The sequence below is a fragment of the Daphnia magna genome, linkage group LG4 (assembly GCF_020631705.1).
Source record: "Daphnia magna isolate NIES linkage group LG4, ASM2063170v1.1, whole genome shotgun sequence".
NCBI lineage: Eukaryota > Metazoa > Arthropoda > Branchiopoda > Diplostraca > Daphniidae > Daphnia > Daphnia magna.
Window position 1 is genome coordinate 4,200,136 of NC_059185.1, and position 20,321 is coordinate 4,220,456.

General features: G+C 39.0%; 3 protein-coding genes and 1 long non-coding RNA gene across 9 annotated transcripts; 2 read left to right on the plus strand and 2 right to left on the minus strand.

Annotated features, from left to right (window-relative positions):
- Window positions 1-370: 370 nt before the first annotated feature.
- LOC116921996 (crooked neck-like protein 1) lies at window positions 371-3,347 on the minus strand. 2 transcript variants are annotated; one of them, XM_032928370.2, is made up of 10 exons: window positions 3,216-3,347; window positions 3,065-3,154; window positions 2,787-3,005; window positions 2,508-2,728; window positions 1,985-2,433; window positions 1,609-1,916; window positions 1,274-1,498; window positions 1,017-1,213; window positions 767-953; window positions 371-709 (listed from the first exon to the last, which is right to left on the minus strand). In XM_032928370.2, exons 1-10 carry the CDS (start codon window positions 3,264-3,266, stop codon window positions 425-427), a joined length of 2,232 nt encoding a protein of 743 aa, XP_032784261.1. In that variant the 5' UTR covers window positions 3,267-3,347; the 3' UTR covers window positions 371-424. The 2 variants fall into 2 exon arrangements, with proteins under 2 accessions (XP_032784261.1, XP_032784260.1); XM_032928369.2 differs by having other exon boundaries at window positions 3,213-3,266.
- Window positions 3,213-5,094, minus strand: LOC116922013 (probable maleylacetoacetate isomerase 2). The gene is made up of 8 exons (XM_032928398.2): window positions 5,051-5,094; window positions 4,912-4,991; window positions 4,782-4,833; window positions 4,651-4,718; window positions 4,487-4,567; window positions 4,196-4,400; window positions 3,991-4,093; window positions 3,213-3,930 (listed from the first exon to the last, which is right to left on the minus strand). Exons 2-8 carry the CDS (start codon window positions 4,918-4,920, stop codon window positions 3,804-3,806), a joined length of 645 nt encoding a protein of 214 aa, XP_032784289.1. The 5' UTR covers window positions 4,921-4,991; window positions 5,051-5,094; the 3' UTR covers window positions 3,213-3,803.
- A 451-nt stretch (window positions 5,095-5,545) lies between these two features.
- LOC116922014 lies at window positions 5,546-8,168 on the plus strand. The gene is made up of 4 exons (XR_006645862.1): window positions 5,546-5,814; window positions 5,982-6,224; window positions 6,337-7,649; window positions 7,809-8,168. It is a non-coding gene; the product is annotated as an uncharacterized LOC116922014 (long non-coding RNA).
- Window positions 8,169-10,005: 1,837 nt separating this feature from the next.
- On the plus strand, window positions 10,006-19,755 carry LOC116922012 (inactive dipeptidyl peptidase 10). 5 transcript variants are annotated; one of them, XM_032928393.2, is made up of 17 exons: window positions 10,006-10,352; window positions 14,670-14,748; window positions 14,828-14,887; window positions 15,643-15,812; window positions 15,943-16,017; window positions 16,174-16,226; window positions 16,292-16,506; window positions 16,566-16,741; window positions 16,817-16,914; window positions 16,976-17,099; window positions 17,223-17,461; window positions 17,610-18,185; window positions 18,281-18,332; window positions 18,400-18,542; window positions 18,632-18,792; window positions 18,855-19,066; window positions 19,230-19,755. In XM_032928393.2, exons 1-17 carry the CDS (start codon window positions 10,281-10,283, stop codon window positions 19,362-19,364), a joined length of 2,640 nt encoding a protein of 879 aa, XP_032784284.2. In that variant the 5' UTR covers window positions 10,006-10,280; the 3' UTR covers window positions 19,365-19,755. The 5 variants fall into 5 exon arrangements, with proteins under 5 accessions (XP_032784284.2, XP_032784285.2, XP_032784286.2 ...); XM_032928394.2 differs by having other exon boundaries at window positions 10,007-10,352; window positions 16,581-16,741; XM_032928395.2 differs by lacking the exon at window positions 10,006-10,352 and adding an exon at window positions 13,436-13,850.
- Window positions 19,756-20,321: the final 566 nt, after the last annotated feature.

Sequence of the window (20,321 nt, forward strand, 5' to 3'; positions counted from 1 at the left end):
GCTCTAATCGTGGAACCCACCCAGCCCACGCTTCCGAAAATAATGATAACGTCCGACTTCTGATTCATCAACCAGAAGATCGATTACGCTTTGTAATTTTATTCATCTTTACCAGAGTCATGGGTTCCATGACTCTGATCTTTACAAAGAACGAGACTCCATTTTTCCGATTTACCAATGCTATGCTTTCTCTAATATGAAGTTGCTTAAAACTCACAGCGCTTAAAATTATCGCAAAAAAGGTATAACGTAGTAAAGGTGGCAACGGATGTTTTGACACACGGAAATTGAAACAATACGACACCTAAAAACCCAAATTTTACTTAGAATTAACTCTCGCTCAACACAAAACGCAAAATACTGTAAGAAGAATTTCTTAAAAATTGTATTTGTTGAGAAAATACTAGCCACTGTAAGACCAAACTTAATTTTCTCCACCGGAATCACTGCCTGATGATTCACTGGAGTCGTCGCGATCATCGTCTTGTGAAAGAAGTTGCTGAGTGGAGAGTGAAGAAGATGACACTGAGGGAGCCATAGTATCGACCACTGGTGCATTGGTTTTTGTCGTTTCTTCTTCCTGGGATGCTGGGGTGGATTCTTTCGCCATCTTCCAAGCTTTAGCCATGGCCAGAAGTTTGAGATTGGGTTTCGTAGCTTCATCTTCAGGGAATATGTAGTCGAAGTACTCTTCCCAACCAGCATCACTCTGTCGAAATGTATTGTTCAGCGTTAATTTGTCATATTCAAGGATTGCATCGCTTACCCCATCTTGTGTCTGAATGCGCCTTCTCTTCTTTACGCGTCTAGGCATCAAGTTAAGAACCGCGTTGCGTGACGCCTCATCTCCATGTTCATATTCAAACTCCTGCCATGCCTCTAACAACATCAATCGCTCCTCTTTATTGGTAGCAACTTCCAGACCGACAGACTGTGCGATAGAGCGTAACGACCTGTAACGGTAAAAGGGTAAAGTGTAAGTAGGCGTAAGAACTATCTTTTACAAATTGCCCCACTTGTTGGCCCGTTGAAACACTGCTCTAGCCGCTGCAACGGGTAGGCTCGGGTCTTCTTGTTGGGAAGCTGCTAGAGTAAGCTCAAACTGAGCAAAACTCATCCAAACTTTGACATGTTGAGTACGTTCTAAAAGTCGTTCGTACAATCCCCGAGCTTTATCGCTTTCTTCCTGTTCGATTTCAAAATCAATATACGCCTGCAAAAACAATAACAGATTTACTCTTGTCGGTGTTTAAATTATAAGTTCTAGACAAACCTTCCAGAGGATTTCCGGCATATCTAGCAGAGGCTGTTTGATTGCTAGCTCATAAATACCTCGAGCTCGATCTACATCTCCTAAGAGAGTTTCTAGTTCAGCGAATTTCATCCAGGTTGTGCAATTTTCCGAACCGTTTTGGAGAAATTTTTCATACAATGTCCTACAACGGTCAAATTCTCGAAGTTGGATCTCTAAATCAATGTACCCGCGAAACAACTTGTTCTACAATAAACAGAAGAACTTACAATTAGCTCATTTCGTAATGAAAATTTGATTTGATTTTTAAGGCGAGTCAATAGTACCATGAATCGAAATTCTTGCACATTATTTACCTTAGGACATTTTCCTATCGCAGTCCCCAAAATTTTACGTGCCATTTGTAAATTCTTTTGACGGACTTCAAAATGAGCGTAAAGGAGCCAGATTTTAGCGAATGTGAAGTTACGGTGCGGGATCAGCTTAAGGCACGAATCATAGACCTGCCGAGTTTTCTCATAATCTTCCGCTTCTAGTTCTTCGAAAAGAGCATAGTTGATCCACAAATAGATATAACGGCGCCAAAAGGACTTTTCAGCCACTAGTGGGATATTGGCGATGGCTCTTTCATAAGTGTCCCGCACTACCTCAATGTCGGCGTCACCTGAGGATTTAAGAAAACATTTTTTTTTGTCAATCCTTAACACCTTTAAAAATGTCAGAACACTCTACCTTCACTTTCCAATAACCGTAAATAGTCAAACCAAGCATCATAATTCGATGGGTTTTCTTTGATTTCCTGTTCATACTGAAATTTTCGCTTACTGACAATAACATCTTCGATGGCGTCACGCTCTCCGAATTTTTTCTGATGAATTGTATACGCTTTGTATAATTCAGCTGCTTTGTCCTTCGACATGTGTTCTAGGGCAAACTTATAAATGGCAGTTGCTCGTTCATGTTCTTTTTGTCCCTCTTCAAACTTCGAAAAAGCAATAAATAGCCTTTCATCCATATGGTCATCACCATAGAAATCAACAGCCCGCTCGTACACTTGACGGGCGCCAATAATGTAGCCATTTCTTTCTTCAAACCTGGCATACTTGATCCAGTTTTTCACTTCAGGATGCACGTATACGAAACGCTCAAAAATTGATCGAGCTCGATCTAATTCTTTGTACCTAGTGAGAATAACAAGTTAGGCTACTTTCTAGTCAAATAAGAATATTTCAGTGCTATCACGCTCAAACTTTACCTTAATTCAAAGTTTATGTATGTTTGCCATGCCTGTTCATCTGGTTGCCACTCCATCCACCTTTCAAACACCTGGCGGCATCCAGCAATATTGGCAAGCATTTCCTCCATGTAGGTATATTTGTACCAAAACTGGTTTGCCCTTGGCAAAATTGTAACTGCACGATCCCACAGGTTCCTTGCATGATTAACTTGTTTGTTTTTCATTTCCATTTCTGTATACTAAAATTGCATTGAAATGTATGGTACTGTCTTTGTTTAACCAAGTGTGAGCAATTACCTTAAGCCATAGTGTAATATTACGATGGTCAACATCTAATGCTCGTTCGAACACACTCCTAGCCCTCTGGATTTCTTTTTGACTTTCTTCCCATTGGGCATATTTGATCCAATTGGTGATAACATTGCGATTTCTACGAAGAGCATCTTCAAATGTTTTTCGCTTTTTGTACTGGTAGTCAGCCAACTCATCAGGATCTGAAATTTTTTGTTTTGGAGGCTAACAAATGGAAAAGTTAAAACTGAATCCACTTCAAGTGACTTAAGATATATACTTACAGGTGGAACAATCTCAAGATCACGCTCTTTGGCTTCACGAAGTAACTGCTCAGCAGTAATTTGAATTTCTGCTGGTGTTTTGTTTTTAACCTGAAAAGACGTGTCAACTTATGCCTTAAACTTTTTTTATTTTAAAGTTTTATCATACAACCTTTGCCACTTTTGGCGGTTTTTGAGCTTTGCCGAATCCACCTGAGTCCATTTTGGAATAGCTTATTAGGTAGGTACTTAAGAAAGGAATTAAAATATGTCGACAAGCGATAGCCGACAGGTAAAAATTCGATTGGAACGCAACTGATGCTTAGTTTGACTTAGCTTAAGGTTTAACGAATGGTGCGAACAGACGACGAACAAACCCAGGTTGTCATTTCAACTAATGCAAAACGAAGTTCTCAGCAACCGATCTGCGATCTCCCACTCCCCGAGCCCCGAGCCCCGACTCCCCCCGACCCAGACGCTTTGCGGGTTGCAGGATTGCGGCCTTGTTCCGTTTGCGTATTGCCTATTCAGCGTTCCTTTCCTGAAATTGAACTCTTGCACTTCCATTGTAAGTTTGTATTAGAAATAAATAATGAATAAGGATTCTGAGTCAATATCAATTAGTTTTCATTCAAGTAATATCAGTATTTCATTTCCAACAATACAATAAAATTTTAAATCGATTTTAATATCATAATAATAATGCTATGGAATTAAACACGATCCCGACTACAAAGAGTAACTAGCATACTCGTCCAATTCACGCTGCAAGTTCAGGCGGACAATCAGGTTGCCGGTTGGGATGGGCCTTGATAAAAGGTTCGAGAATTTCAAGGTTTTTTTCCACCCGAACAACATTGGGAAACTGTTCTACGTTCACTTCGAATCTATTAAACAGGAATGAATAAAATAGGAAGAGCAGCGTCAATGTTTGCCATCATTTTTACCTTCTAGCGTTGTACAACTGCGGAACGAGACAACAATCAGCAAGCGTGATGTCATCTCCAACACAGTACTTTCCACTGGTACCTTCTAGTACTTTTTCTAAAGCTGAAAAATACAATATAGACTTACGACAACTACAACAATATTACAAATACTTCTTCTCATGCATCTACTACTTTTTGATTAAATAACAAGTATTACACCTACCTATAAGACCTTTTACAATCCATTTTGAAGCCCAATCTTTTTGTTTTGATTCTTCAAACTGTTTAAGCACAGCCAAATTCTGTAAGGGCTGAATTCCAGAACCAATAATTTCACATATCTCCCTCACTTTGAAACGCTGGAAAGTGTCTTGTGGCAACAATGGTTTAGAAGGGTATGATTCTTCTAAGTATTCCATAATTGCAATCTACAGTAGAAATAGTATAATATAATTATAAGATAATCCTGTGCCTCAAGGAAAAATTAAAAATATCTATACATTGAATGACTCACCGACTGTGTGAAAACTTTCTCACCAATAGTCAGCGAAGGAACTTGTGCCATCGGATTTAGGACTTTATAGTCATCAGCATTCTAAGTCAAATGAAAACACTGTATACAGAAAACTGTTGTCATGGAAAAAAAGTGATAGTGTATCACTGTTATTGGCATCATACCTGTTGTCCACCTCCCTTCACCAAGTGCACAGCTTTATATTCATAATCAATTTCTTTTAACTCAAGAGCTAAAAAGAAGCAATTAGGGAAGATCACGTCAGGACAATAGCTTCGTCAATATATACTCTTACCTATACGTACTCTCCACGAACATGAACTACGAAAATATGAGTACAAAACAACCTAAAAAATTATTTCATAAATATAAGAACTCGTATAATAAAATCACATAAAAATATAAACAAAACTTTTTTCAGTCACCGTGCTCATTTTGCCGACAATTTCGAACCCCGGGAATGTTTGTCCAGTGAAGCACTAACAATGCCTTGTCTCAACGAAATCTTAACGAAATTTATAAGATTAGACAAGAAAATCCTTCAAGGTCAAAAGGGAAAAATACCCTTCAGGGTTCGAATGTGGCGGCACTGCGTCATAGTCAGCAATGGAATTCGTCTGTATTTCCTCTGCAGTATACGCATGAGCAACATCCTTTTAAATACACGTTTTCAAGCAATGTTTTTTTGTTTTTTGTTTTATTTTTACAGTAAGGTCCCGAATCCAATCTGATGACAGGCAACCACCGACTTCAAAAATAAAATAAAAATTGCTTTTATTTTGTTATATTAGCATGAGATTAGTATCATTAGTCTAACGTAGGATGGTAGGAGCCCCTAGGGAGGTAGGACTAAATCAGGAACACCTGGGGATTGTTAGTACAAATAATACGTACACAAAGTGAGATTTACTATACAATAAAAAAATCGTGAAATTCTCCTGCTCTGTTATTGCTGAACTTAAGGAGGGTTTTCCCTTAAACCGTGGCTTCCGCCATAGCTTCCGGCCACGAAAACCAAGTTGGAAAGTTATCTGAAAAAAGCGGTTAGTAACACGTTGATATATCTAGAATTAAGTTGTCTAAAACATGGCTAACTTTGTACATTACTATACAGTTCGCTAACTTTGTATTTTACTGTATTGTTTTACATTCTATTCGATGTTGCCACCGCAGTTAATAGGTGGCAAGGTAAAGAAGTTCGCTGGTCAACAAATTGCGATTTCCCGGGAAACAACATTGGAAATCAAACCATCGGCGGTGATCAATGCGGAACGATTTGCCAGAGCATCCTAGCCGAATGTACACATTTTACATTTACTCTTTCCCAGGTATAAAAGGTTATTCTGGTAAAGTATTTTGGTTAGTTTTGACTATATTTGTTTTGAAAAACAATCAAGGTCGGTTGCAAATTGTTGTCATATAATCCATAAAGTTATAACGTTTGTTTATATCGTCGAACTACGAAAAAGATGAAACCGAGTGGATTTTTAAATAGGGTGGTACCTGTTGGTTCAAATCGGGACCCGTTTCATCTGTCCAAGCGATTCCCCTCGATAGTCCTGGAAGTGTCTGTGGATTTCTGGCCATTTCATGGATTAACGAGATCGACTTTTCATGGTCGCACCATTGCACCTTTCCTGGTGGGGACTTCAAAAACCAATCAAGCACAGGCCGCCTCTGCGGGTCAATGTGCATGGATAATCCGCAGTGTACCCATTTCGTATGGACCAATGTTGAGGTGACGCGAAATTGCTTTAAAACACATACTGTACATATTTATGTTATATGCGTACATTTCCAAATCATCAATACCTTCTTTTGACACACTGTAACTCGCACGACAATTTCAGGGACAGGGTGGCATTTGCTGGATGAAATCTGGTGGAGCCACTAGAGAAAGTGCCAGTCTTACACCAGGCGCGAGAGGAGCCATTTGCGGCTTTCTTCATAATCCCAATCCAAACGCAAGTGTGCCAATCGTTACCACATCTGCCCCATGGTTTAACACCGATACATGTGAGTGTGTTTGTTAGCCCTAATTGTCGTCTTCACTTCAGAGCATGAGATAAATTAATCTAACTTTTTTATGTTACCATATACGACCAAAGAAAATTGATTAAACATTAAAACAAAGTAATTTGCGGTCTTCGCATTGGCGATAATATTTTAAGGGTAAACTTTTAGGAGCTTACGGATGAGTGACGGAATGAATTGAGTGCAACTCAATTGTTAATTATTCGTCGTCTTTTATTAGCTTCCTTATGGGGAAGCTATAATTAATTCATTTTTAGGAGACAAACGGCAGAAAGATTGAAAAAGAAGCCTCGGTCTTGTTGAGAACTCTGGCAAGAAGCTCACAACACATTTTTCAAATATATTATGTAAAACATAGTACCTTGAAAAGGGAGAGAAAATCAAGTCAGGTTACAACAAAACAATAGATAGCGCCAACCGGAAACTATTTACGTTGGCCATATCTGATTGCCCGGTGGATAGGACGAATCAACATAAATCTGTTAATAGCCTATCTTCAATTGGCTTTGCGACGTATGCGCAGGAAATGAATCCATCGTTATGTCTGCATCATCTTTTTTTCGCGAAACTAGTGCGCCACTGATGATGAAGCTTCCCCCAAACGGCTCCTGCAAGTCCAGTAAGAACTTTTCTGCGAGCGAAAGATATGCGGGTGTTGGAGAACAAGCGAGAAAGTCGGTTAATACAAATAGAAATAGTACATATACAAAGTGAGATACACTATAAAATAAAAAATCAGGAAATTCTCCTGTTCTGTTATCGCTGAACTTAAGGATGGTTTTCGCTTTGACCGTGGCTTCCGCCATTGCTTCCGGGCACGAAAACCAAGCTGGAAAGTTATCTGAAAAAAGTGGTTAGTATAACACATCGATTTTTAAAGAATTAAGTTACTTAAAACATGGAGTGCACTATCAGTTGGCTTACTTTCTATTTTATCATATTGTTCTACACTATATTCGATGTTACCACCGCACAAAATAATTGGAAGGGGAACGAGGTTCGCTGGTCAAAAAATTGCGATTTCCCGGGAAACAACATTGGAAATCAAACCATCGGCGGTGATCAATGCGGAACGATTTGCCAGAGCATCCTAGCCGAATGTACACATTTTACATTTACTCTTTTCCAGGTACAGAGGTAGTTCTAATGAAATGTTTTGACTATATCTATTTTGTCAAAGAATCAAGGTCGGTTGCGAAATATTGCCATATAGTCCATAAAGTCATAGCACATGTTGTTTATATCGTCAAATCATGAAAAAGATTAAGCCAAGTGGATTTTTAAATAGGGTGGTACCTGTTGGTTCAAATCGGGACCCGTTTCACCTGTCCAAGCGATTCCCCTCGATAGTCCTGGAAGTGTCTGTGGATTTCTGACTATCTCATGGGTACACGAGATCGGTTTGTCTTGGTCACACCATTGCACCTTTCCTGGGGGGGACTTCGAAAACCAACCGAGCCCAGGCGCCCTATGCGGGCCGATGTGCATGGATAATCCACAGTGTACCCACTTCGTTTGGACCAATGTTGAGGTGACGCGAAAATGCTTTGAAACACTTATAGACTATACGTATTAGTATACGTATATATACTGTATATAAAGAACATTCAAGCCCTTAATATCTTCTTTCGACGCATCTCGCACAACGATTTCAGGGACAGGGTGGCATTTGCTGGATGAAATCTGGTGGAGCCAACTAGAGAAAGTGCCATTCTTACACCAGGCGCGAGGGGCGCAGTTTGCGGATTTCGACATAATCGTAGTCCAAACGGGGTAGTTACATCATCTGCTCCAGGGTTTGACACCGACACATGTGAGTGTGTTTGTTAGTTCTGATAATCATCTCCACGTCAGGGGATGGGATATACTAATCTAACTTTTTTGTGTTACCATATACCACCAAAGAAAATAGAATAAAAATTGAAACAAAGGCATTTGTGGTCTTAACATTGGTGATAATATTATAAGGGTAAAACTTTTGAGGGAATTCACTGTTTAATTATTCGTCACCTTTTATTAGCTTTCCCGTGAGGAAGCCATAAATAATTCACTTTCAAGAGACAAAGAGCAGAAAAGGAAAAAAGGAAGCCTTTGTCTTGTTGGGAACTAGTGGGCAAATAGCTGACAACACACTTTGTGGATATATTACGTAAATATACTTCGAAAAGGCGAGAAAATCAAAGTTGGTTTGCTGCAAAACAATATCTCGCCAACGATATTCACTGTCCATGTCGGATTGCCCCGCGTGGGGCGAATCTACATAAACCTATTGATATCTTCAATCGGCTTTGCGACATGTCCGCAGGATATAATTTCCTCGTTAAGTCTGCATCATCTTTTTTCCGAGAAACTAGCGCACCACTAATAACGAAACTGCCACAAACGCCTCCTGCAAGTCCAGGGGGAACTTCACTGCAAACGAAAGTTCTGCGTGTGTACGAGAACAAGCGAGAAAGTCAGAAATTGTAGTCTCCTGCTTAGTTATGGATCACTGATGTCGGAGGTTATCTTACATACAGGAAATCTTCTGAAAGGCGTCGTTAAGTGAACGCCATTGGACTTACGCTCGACACAATATCACCAGCACTTCGTAATGGATCTTGGAGCTCTTTTGTTTTTTTTTCTGCCCTTGTCTTAATGAGATTGTCGAGAGTTTTTCTTCTGTCTGCAACAACCATTGCCAGATCTTGAAAATGTTTACATACAACCTGAACAACTTTGAAAGGAAATTGTGGAATACGTGAGATTTGCACCAGCACACTAGATCTTTAGACTTACACGAAATTTGTGATTATTTCAAAATTAGCGAATCGGCAATGATCATTTAAAAAATGCAGTTTAGACAAATGTGACGAATCGAATACGTACAGTTGTAAGTTTAGCTTATGTCAAATAGCCGTCAACTTTGTGAGGTTTAAGTGCAAGTTGAGTCACATATGGCGTACGGAAAATATGACATGGTAGAAGGATACGTCAGTCCTACGTATCTTGGCAAACGTAATTATTTTCTCCGAGTGCCGTTGTCTCTCTTTGTTGCGCTTGATAAAATTATCAACATCACAGTTAGATGGCATTTCCACTACACTTCAAAGAGTCCATAGATCCTTTCGTAACTAAATGCCAGAGTATGATAATTGCATTAATTTACGATGATGTTACAAATTAGATTTTTTTAAATGGTAGGAATGAACATATCAGTTTTAAAAAAAAAATCGATCCTTGTATGTGTTAAAAAAACTTTGATTAGCGTACTTTTGGTAGGAGGCAGTTATGAATGATGATTTGTCCATACAATCTTCCATTCTCGTAGATTTTGAGTCGGTAAAAAAAACTGCAAATAATCGATGTAGCGCTATGGTTTGAAAAATCGATGTTCTTGGGGTGTACACGCTTGGCACCAGCGTCTGCATTTATTACAAGACTGGTGCGGATAAAGGACGCGTAGTAGCGAGAGGAGAGGGATATCTTTGGGTCTTGTAATCCAGCCAAGTTCAGTCGTCCACCGTTACCCATCCCATCGGTTGGCCTATCCAGTGGGCGGTTTCTGGCGGCAACTTCCAACGGTGGCTCGTTATACGTCTACAGGACACACATATATATCGACAGTTGCGTCTATTTCTTTCAGTTGTATGGGTGGCAGCTCACCTGAATTCATATGGTTGTTTTTGGTGCATTGCTGGCGCACGTTTTGTGAGCTCACCAACTCCGTCGCTCTTATTCTCGTATTTTAAAAAGATCTAAATCAAAAAAATTTCTTGTAATGAACTCCGGACTTTCAAGCGGGCCTCATGGAGGTGACGACAGTCCTGACAGGGAGAAAAATGCGCTTTATGTAAGTATCGTTAGTTTTGTTCTCTGATTAGTTTATGACTAACATTAGCCATTAATACAATGTGACATACAATTAGAGCAGTCGATCGATGTGAGTGGCGCCTGAACGCAACTCTATTTTACAATCGTAAACGTAACACAGATGCCTTGTTAGTAAACGACGCAATTGCAAAGCCAATAGCTGAAGGGGTTTCATCTGAATGCAAAACGCGCTGCAGCCCATAACTTACAGTTAAGCTGGTTTTCCTGCGAAACGAGAATAACTCTCTCGATGTTGTGACATTAGTGATTACATGCCCCAGTTTCCATTTAACTTTGTCTACACAGATCTTTTATTTAGCACACCTAGTTAATCACCAAGTAGAAGTTATTCTTGCAGAAAAAGTGGTCTATTTATGAAAATGTACGAGAAGTCGGTCGACAGTAAAGAGAAGAAAAGTTAAAAGGAAGGGCATCCTGATAGCGGAGCGAGGACTTGGATGGCAAAATGCCAGAATGCGTAGTACACTAGCGATGTATAGAAACCATTTTCCATCATGTTCTTCCGTTTCCACTGGAAAAGTTAAGCTATATAAAGCCCCGAAAAAGAAACTGATGGGCACGCCCTTTTCTTTTCATCCGATTCCAAACAAAGCTTAACTATTGATCGGCCTTATAATTAAAGGGACTCTTAGGGACGAGCTGCAAATAAATAAAAGGATACAACATACTGAGTGATATGCATAAATAACTTAAGCCCTGTTAAGTGATGCGAAAACACGAGTAGCTAAATTGACAAACGACAAATAGTATAACTTCATTCATTTGCTTTGCCAACATGTTTTTGGCTGCGAACAGCCTAAATTTATTCAAGGAATTAGCGGATAGCTAATATCTCATTGTTCAGACACCTTCAAGTGTTGTACTTCCTGTTTGACAATAGCGATACAATGTCACCATGACGGGCTGTATATATATTTACGTTAACGGCCTCTTGCTGTGAAATGAAGTACCTTTTTTCGATCCACATCAATCTCTGTTCCCATAAACCGATGGCTAATTGCCCACACCATTTCAAAGATTTTCTTACATCTCCTTTCATCCCTTGTTTGACGCACATGATGGCGTGTTGCAATAATAACGTTTTCACCATAGATCACGCGATCAGTTGATTCATCGATGTCTTTAGCAGTGAGACATGGGATTATGTGGGTTCACATGAGTTGTTTTATTAAGTTAGACTAAAAGCAAGTTTCGTAACAAACGAGTGAGTCCCAAGTGCCTAATCCAGCGCCGATATCTGAATAGAACGAAATTTGTAGAGACCTGCGGCTGTGTGTTATTCTAATATCTTTGAAGTGAACATCCATGTTTTTCGAGAGGAAAATGAAATTTTGTTGCCACATATAAAGAAAACCCAAATTTAAGGATCTGCAGTCAGTATATACAAGGATCGATGTGACGAATATGTATATGTTATTCGTAAACAGTCTGTTGTACAGAAATTCTATAACACAATATGGAGATTTGAGAATTTTTAAAATAAACTGCAGAGTTAAGCTATTCTCGTGGCAGACGCTATTTATCTCTTCTTGTGAAAGTCATAGCTACAGCGGTAGCACTCGATGCTGGACAGTCAAGTTTTAGGGTTCCTTCCAACGGCAACACAAAGGCGCTCAATATGCGCCGAACATCTTGAACGAAAGTAGAATTTTAGTTATTTTTAAACTATAGCTGTCTTCTCTATTAGCACTGCGTCTTCTTTTTATTTTCACGTTCTTCGCTGCTTGCAACAGTCAAAAACTTCAGAATGTTGCCAAGGGTACGTAACACCCAATGCAGTCGTTCCGCCTCGAACGCACTAAACAGAGCGATCTTTGTCGCTCTTCTGCAAGCTTGCATAAACAAACAAGTTTAATGCGTTAAAATATACAAATACAAATTTCATAAACATACAGGACTTCAGGTTGGTTTCGGTCGCTATGGCCACGGGCAAATTACCAACAGGGATTTGGGACCCAATTAGAATTAGAATTAGAATTAGAATACTCAGCAGCACATCCCTCGTGCATCCCATTTTCAAGTTGTTTAATTTGTTTTCACGCCACTGTGTTATCTTTTGTGAATTTCACTTTCAAACTTGCCTAAAAAAGAACAGCAATAAAGAGGAAAAATTCTGCTCGCTGGATTTGTTTCTAGCGCAGATTTCTACGACCAAACTTTTTCGTGCACATCAACGTTCACAGCCGAAAGTAAGCGTGTCTTCTAAGACCAATCTGTCGAGCTTCCTTTCTTTGTTGATCTTGTCAGATGTCCAATAACGGAGACTATGGATAGACTTTTATCCAACAGATTGGAAATTCTCGAAACCCCAAAAGTGACTTGCGTTTGAAATGGTAGACCTACAAGTGAATTAATCACAACTATTCAACATTTAATACAATCTGAATCTATTTAATTATAAGAAACACACAGAAAATACAACTACTACGTGAAATGCGGTGAAAAAATTGTGGGTTATCTTGGCCTTAAATCATCCACTCTAATTATCAAATGCCTGCATACTAGTGAACGCTCTATAGTTCAAACAATGGTCGCCTCCATCGTAAGATTACTCTTGCCAAATATAGAACTTCTGCGGTGATTCAATACCCAACGAGTCGCCTGTTACAAGTGTTGCACCAACGTTTGCCAAATCGATAGGAACGTGCTATTTTATGATTGATGCAGTCCCGACACGCCTTCGTGTTTTTATATTTTAACGCGCCTCGGTGGCCGTAGTGTGCTGTTCAAAATCGAACTTTTTTTCCTCTTCAAATTTAATAACCGTCATTGAATTTCGTTTTCCCACTGCGGTTTGCTCTTGTTGATTTATTGCCACGCCCTTTCTGCTGAGTTATTCGGAAGGCTTTATTCAACTGGCTATTAAAGATGTTGTTGCGTTTATTCTCCCACTCCCATATACTGTAGGGTATTTAATGTTGGCTCTTGTTTTCCATCTCCATAGTACTCATCTCTTTTCGAAAGCTTGTATATTGATTATAAGCAGACGTGCCGTTCCGCTTATTGCGCCAGGAAATGGTGATCGTCCAAGACAGATCCCATCAATGGTCTATTACGTTTGCCTAATGCTGGTTTACTATTGGGAATAACCACCGTCAAGCAAAGATCGAACGGTAGGTTAAGGAAATAAAAGGGGAGTTGTACACACTGCGTCAACAAGGAAGCGAATCCGACTGCTGGGGTAGATGCGGGAAGAAAGGGATCTCATCGATCCTTAGTTCCGACCGCTAGTATTATCGTTGTTACAAAAGAATAGTGATCTAAGAGCTACTAGTTTGCACTATCTTTTCAGTGTTATTGTGCTAAATTGCCGTAAAAAGTTTCTTCTGGCACCGGAACCACACGTAAAAACGAGAAGCCAGTTTCTATAACTGACCTGGATTTTGATTCCTAAGTTTTTCAACGCTCAATCAAAATGGCTGCCATGGGAGACGAGGCAAAATTCTATGCCGAGGAGGTACTGTTTTCTATAGTCGATATTATTTTCTATGCTGGGATCGGCTGTGATGCAGCACACGACAACTAAAATAGAAGGAGAAAAAAATCTAATTTTCATTTTAATTACATTAAAAGAGTTTAAAAAGCAAACCCAAATTCTATATATATATAGTACACATTTTTTCTTTAGAGTTTATTATTATTTATGGATAATGTGTCAATTTCTGCCGAGGGCTTTGGTTGAAGAAAGTGGAAGAAACTGAAAGGTTTTTCGTTAAGGCTTGCAGTCTACTTTCTTTTGTATACGAAGTAAAAAAATTGCCTTGTCCACAACAGTCAAGCTGGCCGGAATACACAACGCTGTGTACAAGTATTCCCGTAACATAAGCAAAGGTACTATAATCGGACCAGTCCAACGTGTATCGTAAACAGTGCACTAACGATCGATAGTTTCGTGACATTGCCTCCTTTATTTTACACGCTACTCTGCCATACCAATGCTTTTGTAGCCTACTGAATTATATAAATGATAATATAGTTTGCTTTAAAAAATGTACTATGCTATGTGGCACGACAAAAAAAAAAGAGCAGCGTGATCGATTTTTTAAACCCATTCGCTTAAAAAAACTTGGTTATCAAATAAAAGAGACAAGACGAAAAACCAAGTAAAAAAAAGAAAGGTGGGAAATCAAAGTGTGTGTGTATCGTGTTATGCAAAGTACATTTCCGTTTACGTCTATATGTTACTTTATATGTACCTATCTACGTACATGTGCGACATACACGTAAACTGGAATTAATGCTAATGATCAAGTTGTACAATTATTCATGCAAATAGGAATTGGTTGCGTCGGCTCCCAGTCGGAAAAATTGGAAAGGAATGCTTATCGCTATCTGTGTCATTGTTGCCATACTCGGTAATTTTGCATTACTTTAGCACATTAGTAATCAACGTGACAATTTGAATAATTTTTCTTTCTTCAATTATAATTCTAGGTTGCATTCTGGCTTCAGTTATAGTGATGACTCCGATGGATGATGGACCCCGTGTAAAAGGTATTATTAACTTCCCCAAAATTCAAACAGCCATCGATATCAGGATAAGTCGCAAATGCATATATAGTTATCACGAGACGATCTGTCGTTAATATAATTAAAATTCAACGACATTGTCGTCAAATGCGAGTAGGGTGTACGTAATATGAAAGAGAGTGCACCATCCTTTGCTGACTTTATTCACAATTCAATGGTTTATTGTCTCCTTACGTCCGTTTTGATTTCGTACCCCATCTCATCGTTATAGATGCTCTCTCTGCTGTATACTCACTAGTTACAGCTAACATGCATTTAACGACAACAGAGCTCGAACAAAGCAAATGAATGTGAATGGCAATGGTGATGGGATAGCAGTGGACCAGTGCCAGAGTCAATCTCTTGCCAAAGAGAGTAGATTGTATTCTAATTGCAGTTCTATTTTTTAGCGGTTTTTGTTTTTATATGGCCGATGTGAATGTTTTTCTTGCTCCCGATTTTTTACCGAAAAGTTAATCTAATGCTGTTAAAAATACCCGGAAAGAATGGATGGACTTGTTCAGACTTCCACGGATGTGCGCATCAGTTTTTTTCCTTATTGCTCCTCTGTCCGAGAAACGAAATAGGAAGCTCCACCGTAACGTCATTTTGTGCAGATTTAATTTGACAACTTCTTGATAAGATACTTTTGACAAAGACGTACAGACAAAAGTTGTCTTACGTGATAATTTTCTTTTCCAAAAACTTAAACATTTTAATCCCTTTATTTATAACCACAGGATCAAGATTTTCCTTGGACGATGTGCTAGGCGACAGATTCCAGCCTTTGGCATTCAACGGGTCTTGGTTGAAAAACAACCAACTGCTGATTACCGATGCAGACGATAATCTGCAAATTTTGGATGCTCCCAGTGGCACGCTTCAACCTCTTTTATTTAACGAATCCATCGTAAGTCTAACATTTAACATATTCCAACCAAAAACCATTTTCAATTTTAATTATCCAATACCGAGGAGATGTAAAGATCTTAAACTAAAAGTTTGTACGTTATTCGAAATCCTACATGTCTTGACTACAGCCTGTGCCGCCTGGATCAAAATTTTCTTTATCGCCGGATAACAAATTTCTTCTCCTCACAACAAACTACAAAAAGGTGGGTTTGCAAAAACATCAACTCTTTACTGAGAGACCCAAACAAGTGATGCTTGCGTATTTACGATGACGCAAAAGTTGATAATATTATAGACTTTTTAACGAAAATATTGTTGCCCTCCATTCAAGTAATCAAATATTTTTCGGGGTTGAACAGAGACCGGCAAGCAGCGAAGAATTTGAGGCGAAAGTTTACGACCTTTCCACAGGGTAAATAGACAATCCCAAAAAAGTACGAAGAATTCTTCTAACGATGGCTTCTCTAACGTCAATAGAATTGTTTATCCCATACCATTCGCCTCGCCGGATGAACGCGTGCCCATCCAGGCCGCCATGTGGAGCCCCGGTCAACGCAGTGGAGCACTTGTATACTGTCACCAAAATGACATTTATTACATTCCGGACGTGACTATCGATCAAACCGAGAGAATAACCTCCGACGGATCTTTTAATGGCATTTCTAATGGTATACCCGACTGGACATACAGAGGTAAAAAAAAAAATAACCACCGCATATTTTATTACCAACTAGTTTTTAATGATATAAAGTGATGGTTTCACCAGCAATGTCCAAGCAACCAGCCCTATGGTTCTCAGAATCGGGTGATCGACTGTCGTACATCGCGTTTAACGACACTGCCGTTCCTGAAATCAATCTCCCAATCTACAGCGAACCTGATTCGTTCGAGTTGTATACTGAGCAAGTTCTCATTCGCTATCCAACGGTATATATTGGCCCAATGTAGGCTATATAGGTTTAATAGCTGTTCTAATTAGTATGTCTATTGTTTCTACGGCAGCCATCATCAACCATTCCTCGCGTTAGTTTGCACGTTGTTGATTTAATGGAGAAAGATATCGCCAAACAATTACGGCCGCCTCTCAGCATCAGAGACCAGTAATTTCAAATTGTATTTGTTTACAAGAATGGTTATATCAAATTTTTTTTTTCTTTCAAGAGAGTATTATCTAACAATGGTTAAATGGGTCAACGACCAAAGAATATGCGCCATTTGGACATTGCGCTCACAGAATGTGTCACTAATTTCGTTTTGCGACGCTGGCCCTTGGCATTGTCAAACGGTAAATGTTTTGACACTAAAAATAGAAAAACATTTTAATTTTCTTATGACAATACAACAAATTCGCTGTTTTGAATACTTGGCATATCAAAATGGGAAAGTTAACGACGCAGTTTCATGGCAGGTATCCACCATTGAGAGCGGATTGAAAGGTTGGCTCGATGTTGGCGCTGATATGTTGTTCCACCCCGATGGAAATTCGTTCCTTCATTTGGCGCCAGTTCAAATTGATCACACCGAAGAATACTTTACGAACATCGTCATGGTTGACGCAGTCAAAAGACATTCGTGGCCGGTCACCCAGTACAAATCGGAAATCCATCGCCTACTCGGATGGGACAACAGCAATGGGCGTAACCTCGTGTGAGTCACGCTACACCCCAATCTTGCATAGCATTAAGCCCAGCACGTCTGCTGTTTTCCTCCCCTTTATTACACTTGTGTTTCTATTTCCCGCTATTAAATTTACCTAAACGTTTTTTTAAATTTTATTTTATTCCAATTATTTTAGGTATTATGCCGCATCAGCAGAAGGAGGCAAATCAAAAAGGCAAATTTACAAGGTTGAAATCAACGGTCAAAAAGCTGATCACAACACGGTTGAATGTTTGACTTGCTCCGTAGTTGCTCGTCATTTGAACGAGCCATTTTCCTCATCAAACTCTTTGTCTTCGCCCGGTTCTCGATCCGCTTCGTCCAAATCCCAATTCAAGCACTCGATTTATTCAAATTTCTCGAGCTCACATCCTCACCAATATCACGCCAACTCTTCGTGCCATTATTCCAACGCTATACTAAGTCCAAGTCTCGAGTATTACGTGCACGAATGCCTGGGTCCCTCTATTCCTTATGCGGAGGTGCGCTCTCTTCCGGCCAACAAATTAGTCAAGTTGCTTCAAGTTAACCAGCAGTTGCACGAAGATTCGCTGGATAAAGCCTTCCCTCGTAAAATTCAACTTAAAGTGCCATTGCTGGTTGATAATACTCCGTGGAAGAGGAGCAAGCCGGATTACGTGGCAGTTGAACTTTATCTACCACCCGGTTTGAAAGAGGAAGAGTCGACAGTCTATCCGTTACTAGTCTGGACGTAAGAAAATCGTTTTTCTAAAACACTAATTGGTATAAAACAAAGATTACCTTTTATGCAAACTTAGCCTGTTGTTTTGATTTTCCCGTTAACAGATCGGACGAGCCTTCAACTGTCAGCATCACTGAGGAATGGAAAATAGACTGGGTATGCTGCATAATTTCAATGGACCAAGCTCAAGTTCTGAAATATTGATTAACTTTTTGGAATCAAGGCAACTTATATGGCAAGTAGCAGAGACGTGATTGTAGCGAAAATCGATCTACACGGATCACAAGGAAGTGGTCTTTTACTCCGCAATTCCATTTATAGACAACCTGGCGTTTTAGAATCGGTAGATTTAATCCAAACAACGAAGTAAGGCCGCTATGTCTGTCTAAATTATGTCGCTCATTCCCTAATTAAAACATTTTCGAATGATGCACATTTTTCTCTTCCCTTTGCAGAATATTACAGGAAACTTTCCCGTTTATCAGTCCGATTAAAACAGCCCTGATTGGTGCCCATTACGGTGGTTTCCTTTCCATTTACACGTTGGCAAACGATCCAGGTGCCGTTTTCGGTTGTGCGGTTGCAATATCACCCGTCTCTTCTTGGAAAACACTTGGTAATTCACGTAACCTTACGTTAAAAACGAATGTGTTTAAAAATATAACATCTCCTAAATAGCTGCTCCTTACGCCGAACGTTACCTCGGCCTTTTGAGTGAACGTGATGGACAGCGGCACTATTTTGAAGCTGATTTGAGTTCGTGCACGAAGAATTTGCATACAAAAAAACTTTTCATTTTACACGGAACTCTAGAGGAAAAGTATCACGTGACTCATTCGATGCTGATTGCAAAAAATCTCATCGAAAAAAGATTTTCATTTCAACAGCAGGTAACAGCCACTTCTAATACTTACGCAGTAGCATAGCATCCAAATTAAAATGTGTTAGGGAATAAACACGTTGCTTGTTATCACACTGCAGACTGTATATTCTGATGATAGAATGAATTCATTTAAATAGATTAATGATTTATTGGTTTGTTGCTTCTTATAGTTGTACCCGGACGCCAATTATCAGTCGATGTTGCGCAACGCCCAAATGTATGAGAGCATTGACAAATTCCTGAACGGTTGCTACGATGGAAGAGAAATGCCTGAGCTAGACAATACACTCCACAAAGGAGAATAATATTTTAAATCCCTTACCATTTTATAAATATATACCAATTTATGTATCAAAGCTAGTCATTCTATGCTAAAATCTTAACTGAATAAGGTAAAATGCGCACCATCCTTCCATAATTTATTCGTGATCTCACGACGTCACAGTCTGGTGACTCCCTTTCAATTTTAAACACTGCACCAACAATTACTGAAATATTAATCACGCACATTTATTTGTATCTAGAATGCGATTGTATATTCATTACGTCTTTTCTACTCCACTTCAAGTTTCATCGTAGAACAACCAACGTTCACCGATACATATATTTTCGTTGTATAATCCGCTGTCTTCATTTTGTGATTAAATTCCGTATGACCCTAAAACATCTCCGAAAGATACACTGTGTAGCCTATTCGTTTAAACAAATTTTCATTTCCAAACTGCTTTTTTTTTCACAAACATCTTTTCCTTTCTCATAGCCGATTGCATGATTGCATAACAAAGCTTGTTAAGAGAAGGAAAAATAAGGGAGAAGGTAAAACTAACATTTTGTTAAGCCTGCTCTCTATATAAAATTGGGCTTATTTATTTTTTATTTTAATTTTTTGAAAACCTTAGATATAGTTATTAATATATATGATTTAATATATATTAATACATTTCTTCGAAAATGGATTACTACGATTTCATCAACACAGAAAGTAATTCAAGACGCCACCGCTAGAACTAAGTTGAAGGGGAAAGGGAAAGAGAGGAAATGGACCTGCTATATAAAGCTCGAAAATATATGTAGAAATTCATTCGCTTAATCTCTCGTTGCTGTGGGAAAAGTATCAGTACTTTCAAAAGGTTGGTGAGTTTACACTGAAAATTTTTAGTTATTTCCGTAATTGTGTTTTGACGTCTAAATATAATGCATGGATGTTTGATGTAAACTGGTAAAGTACTGTACACATTCTTTTCTTCTTTTTAAAGTTTCAG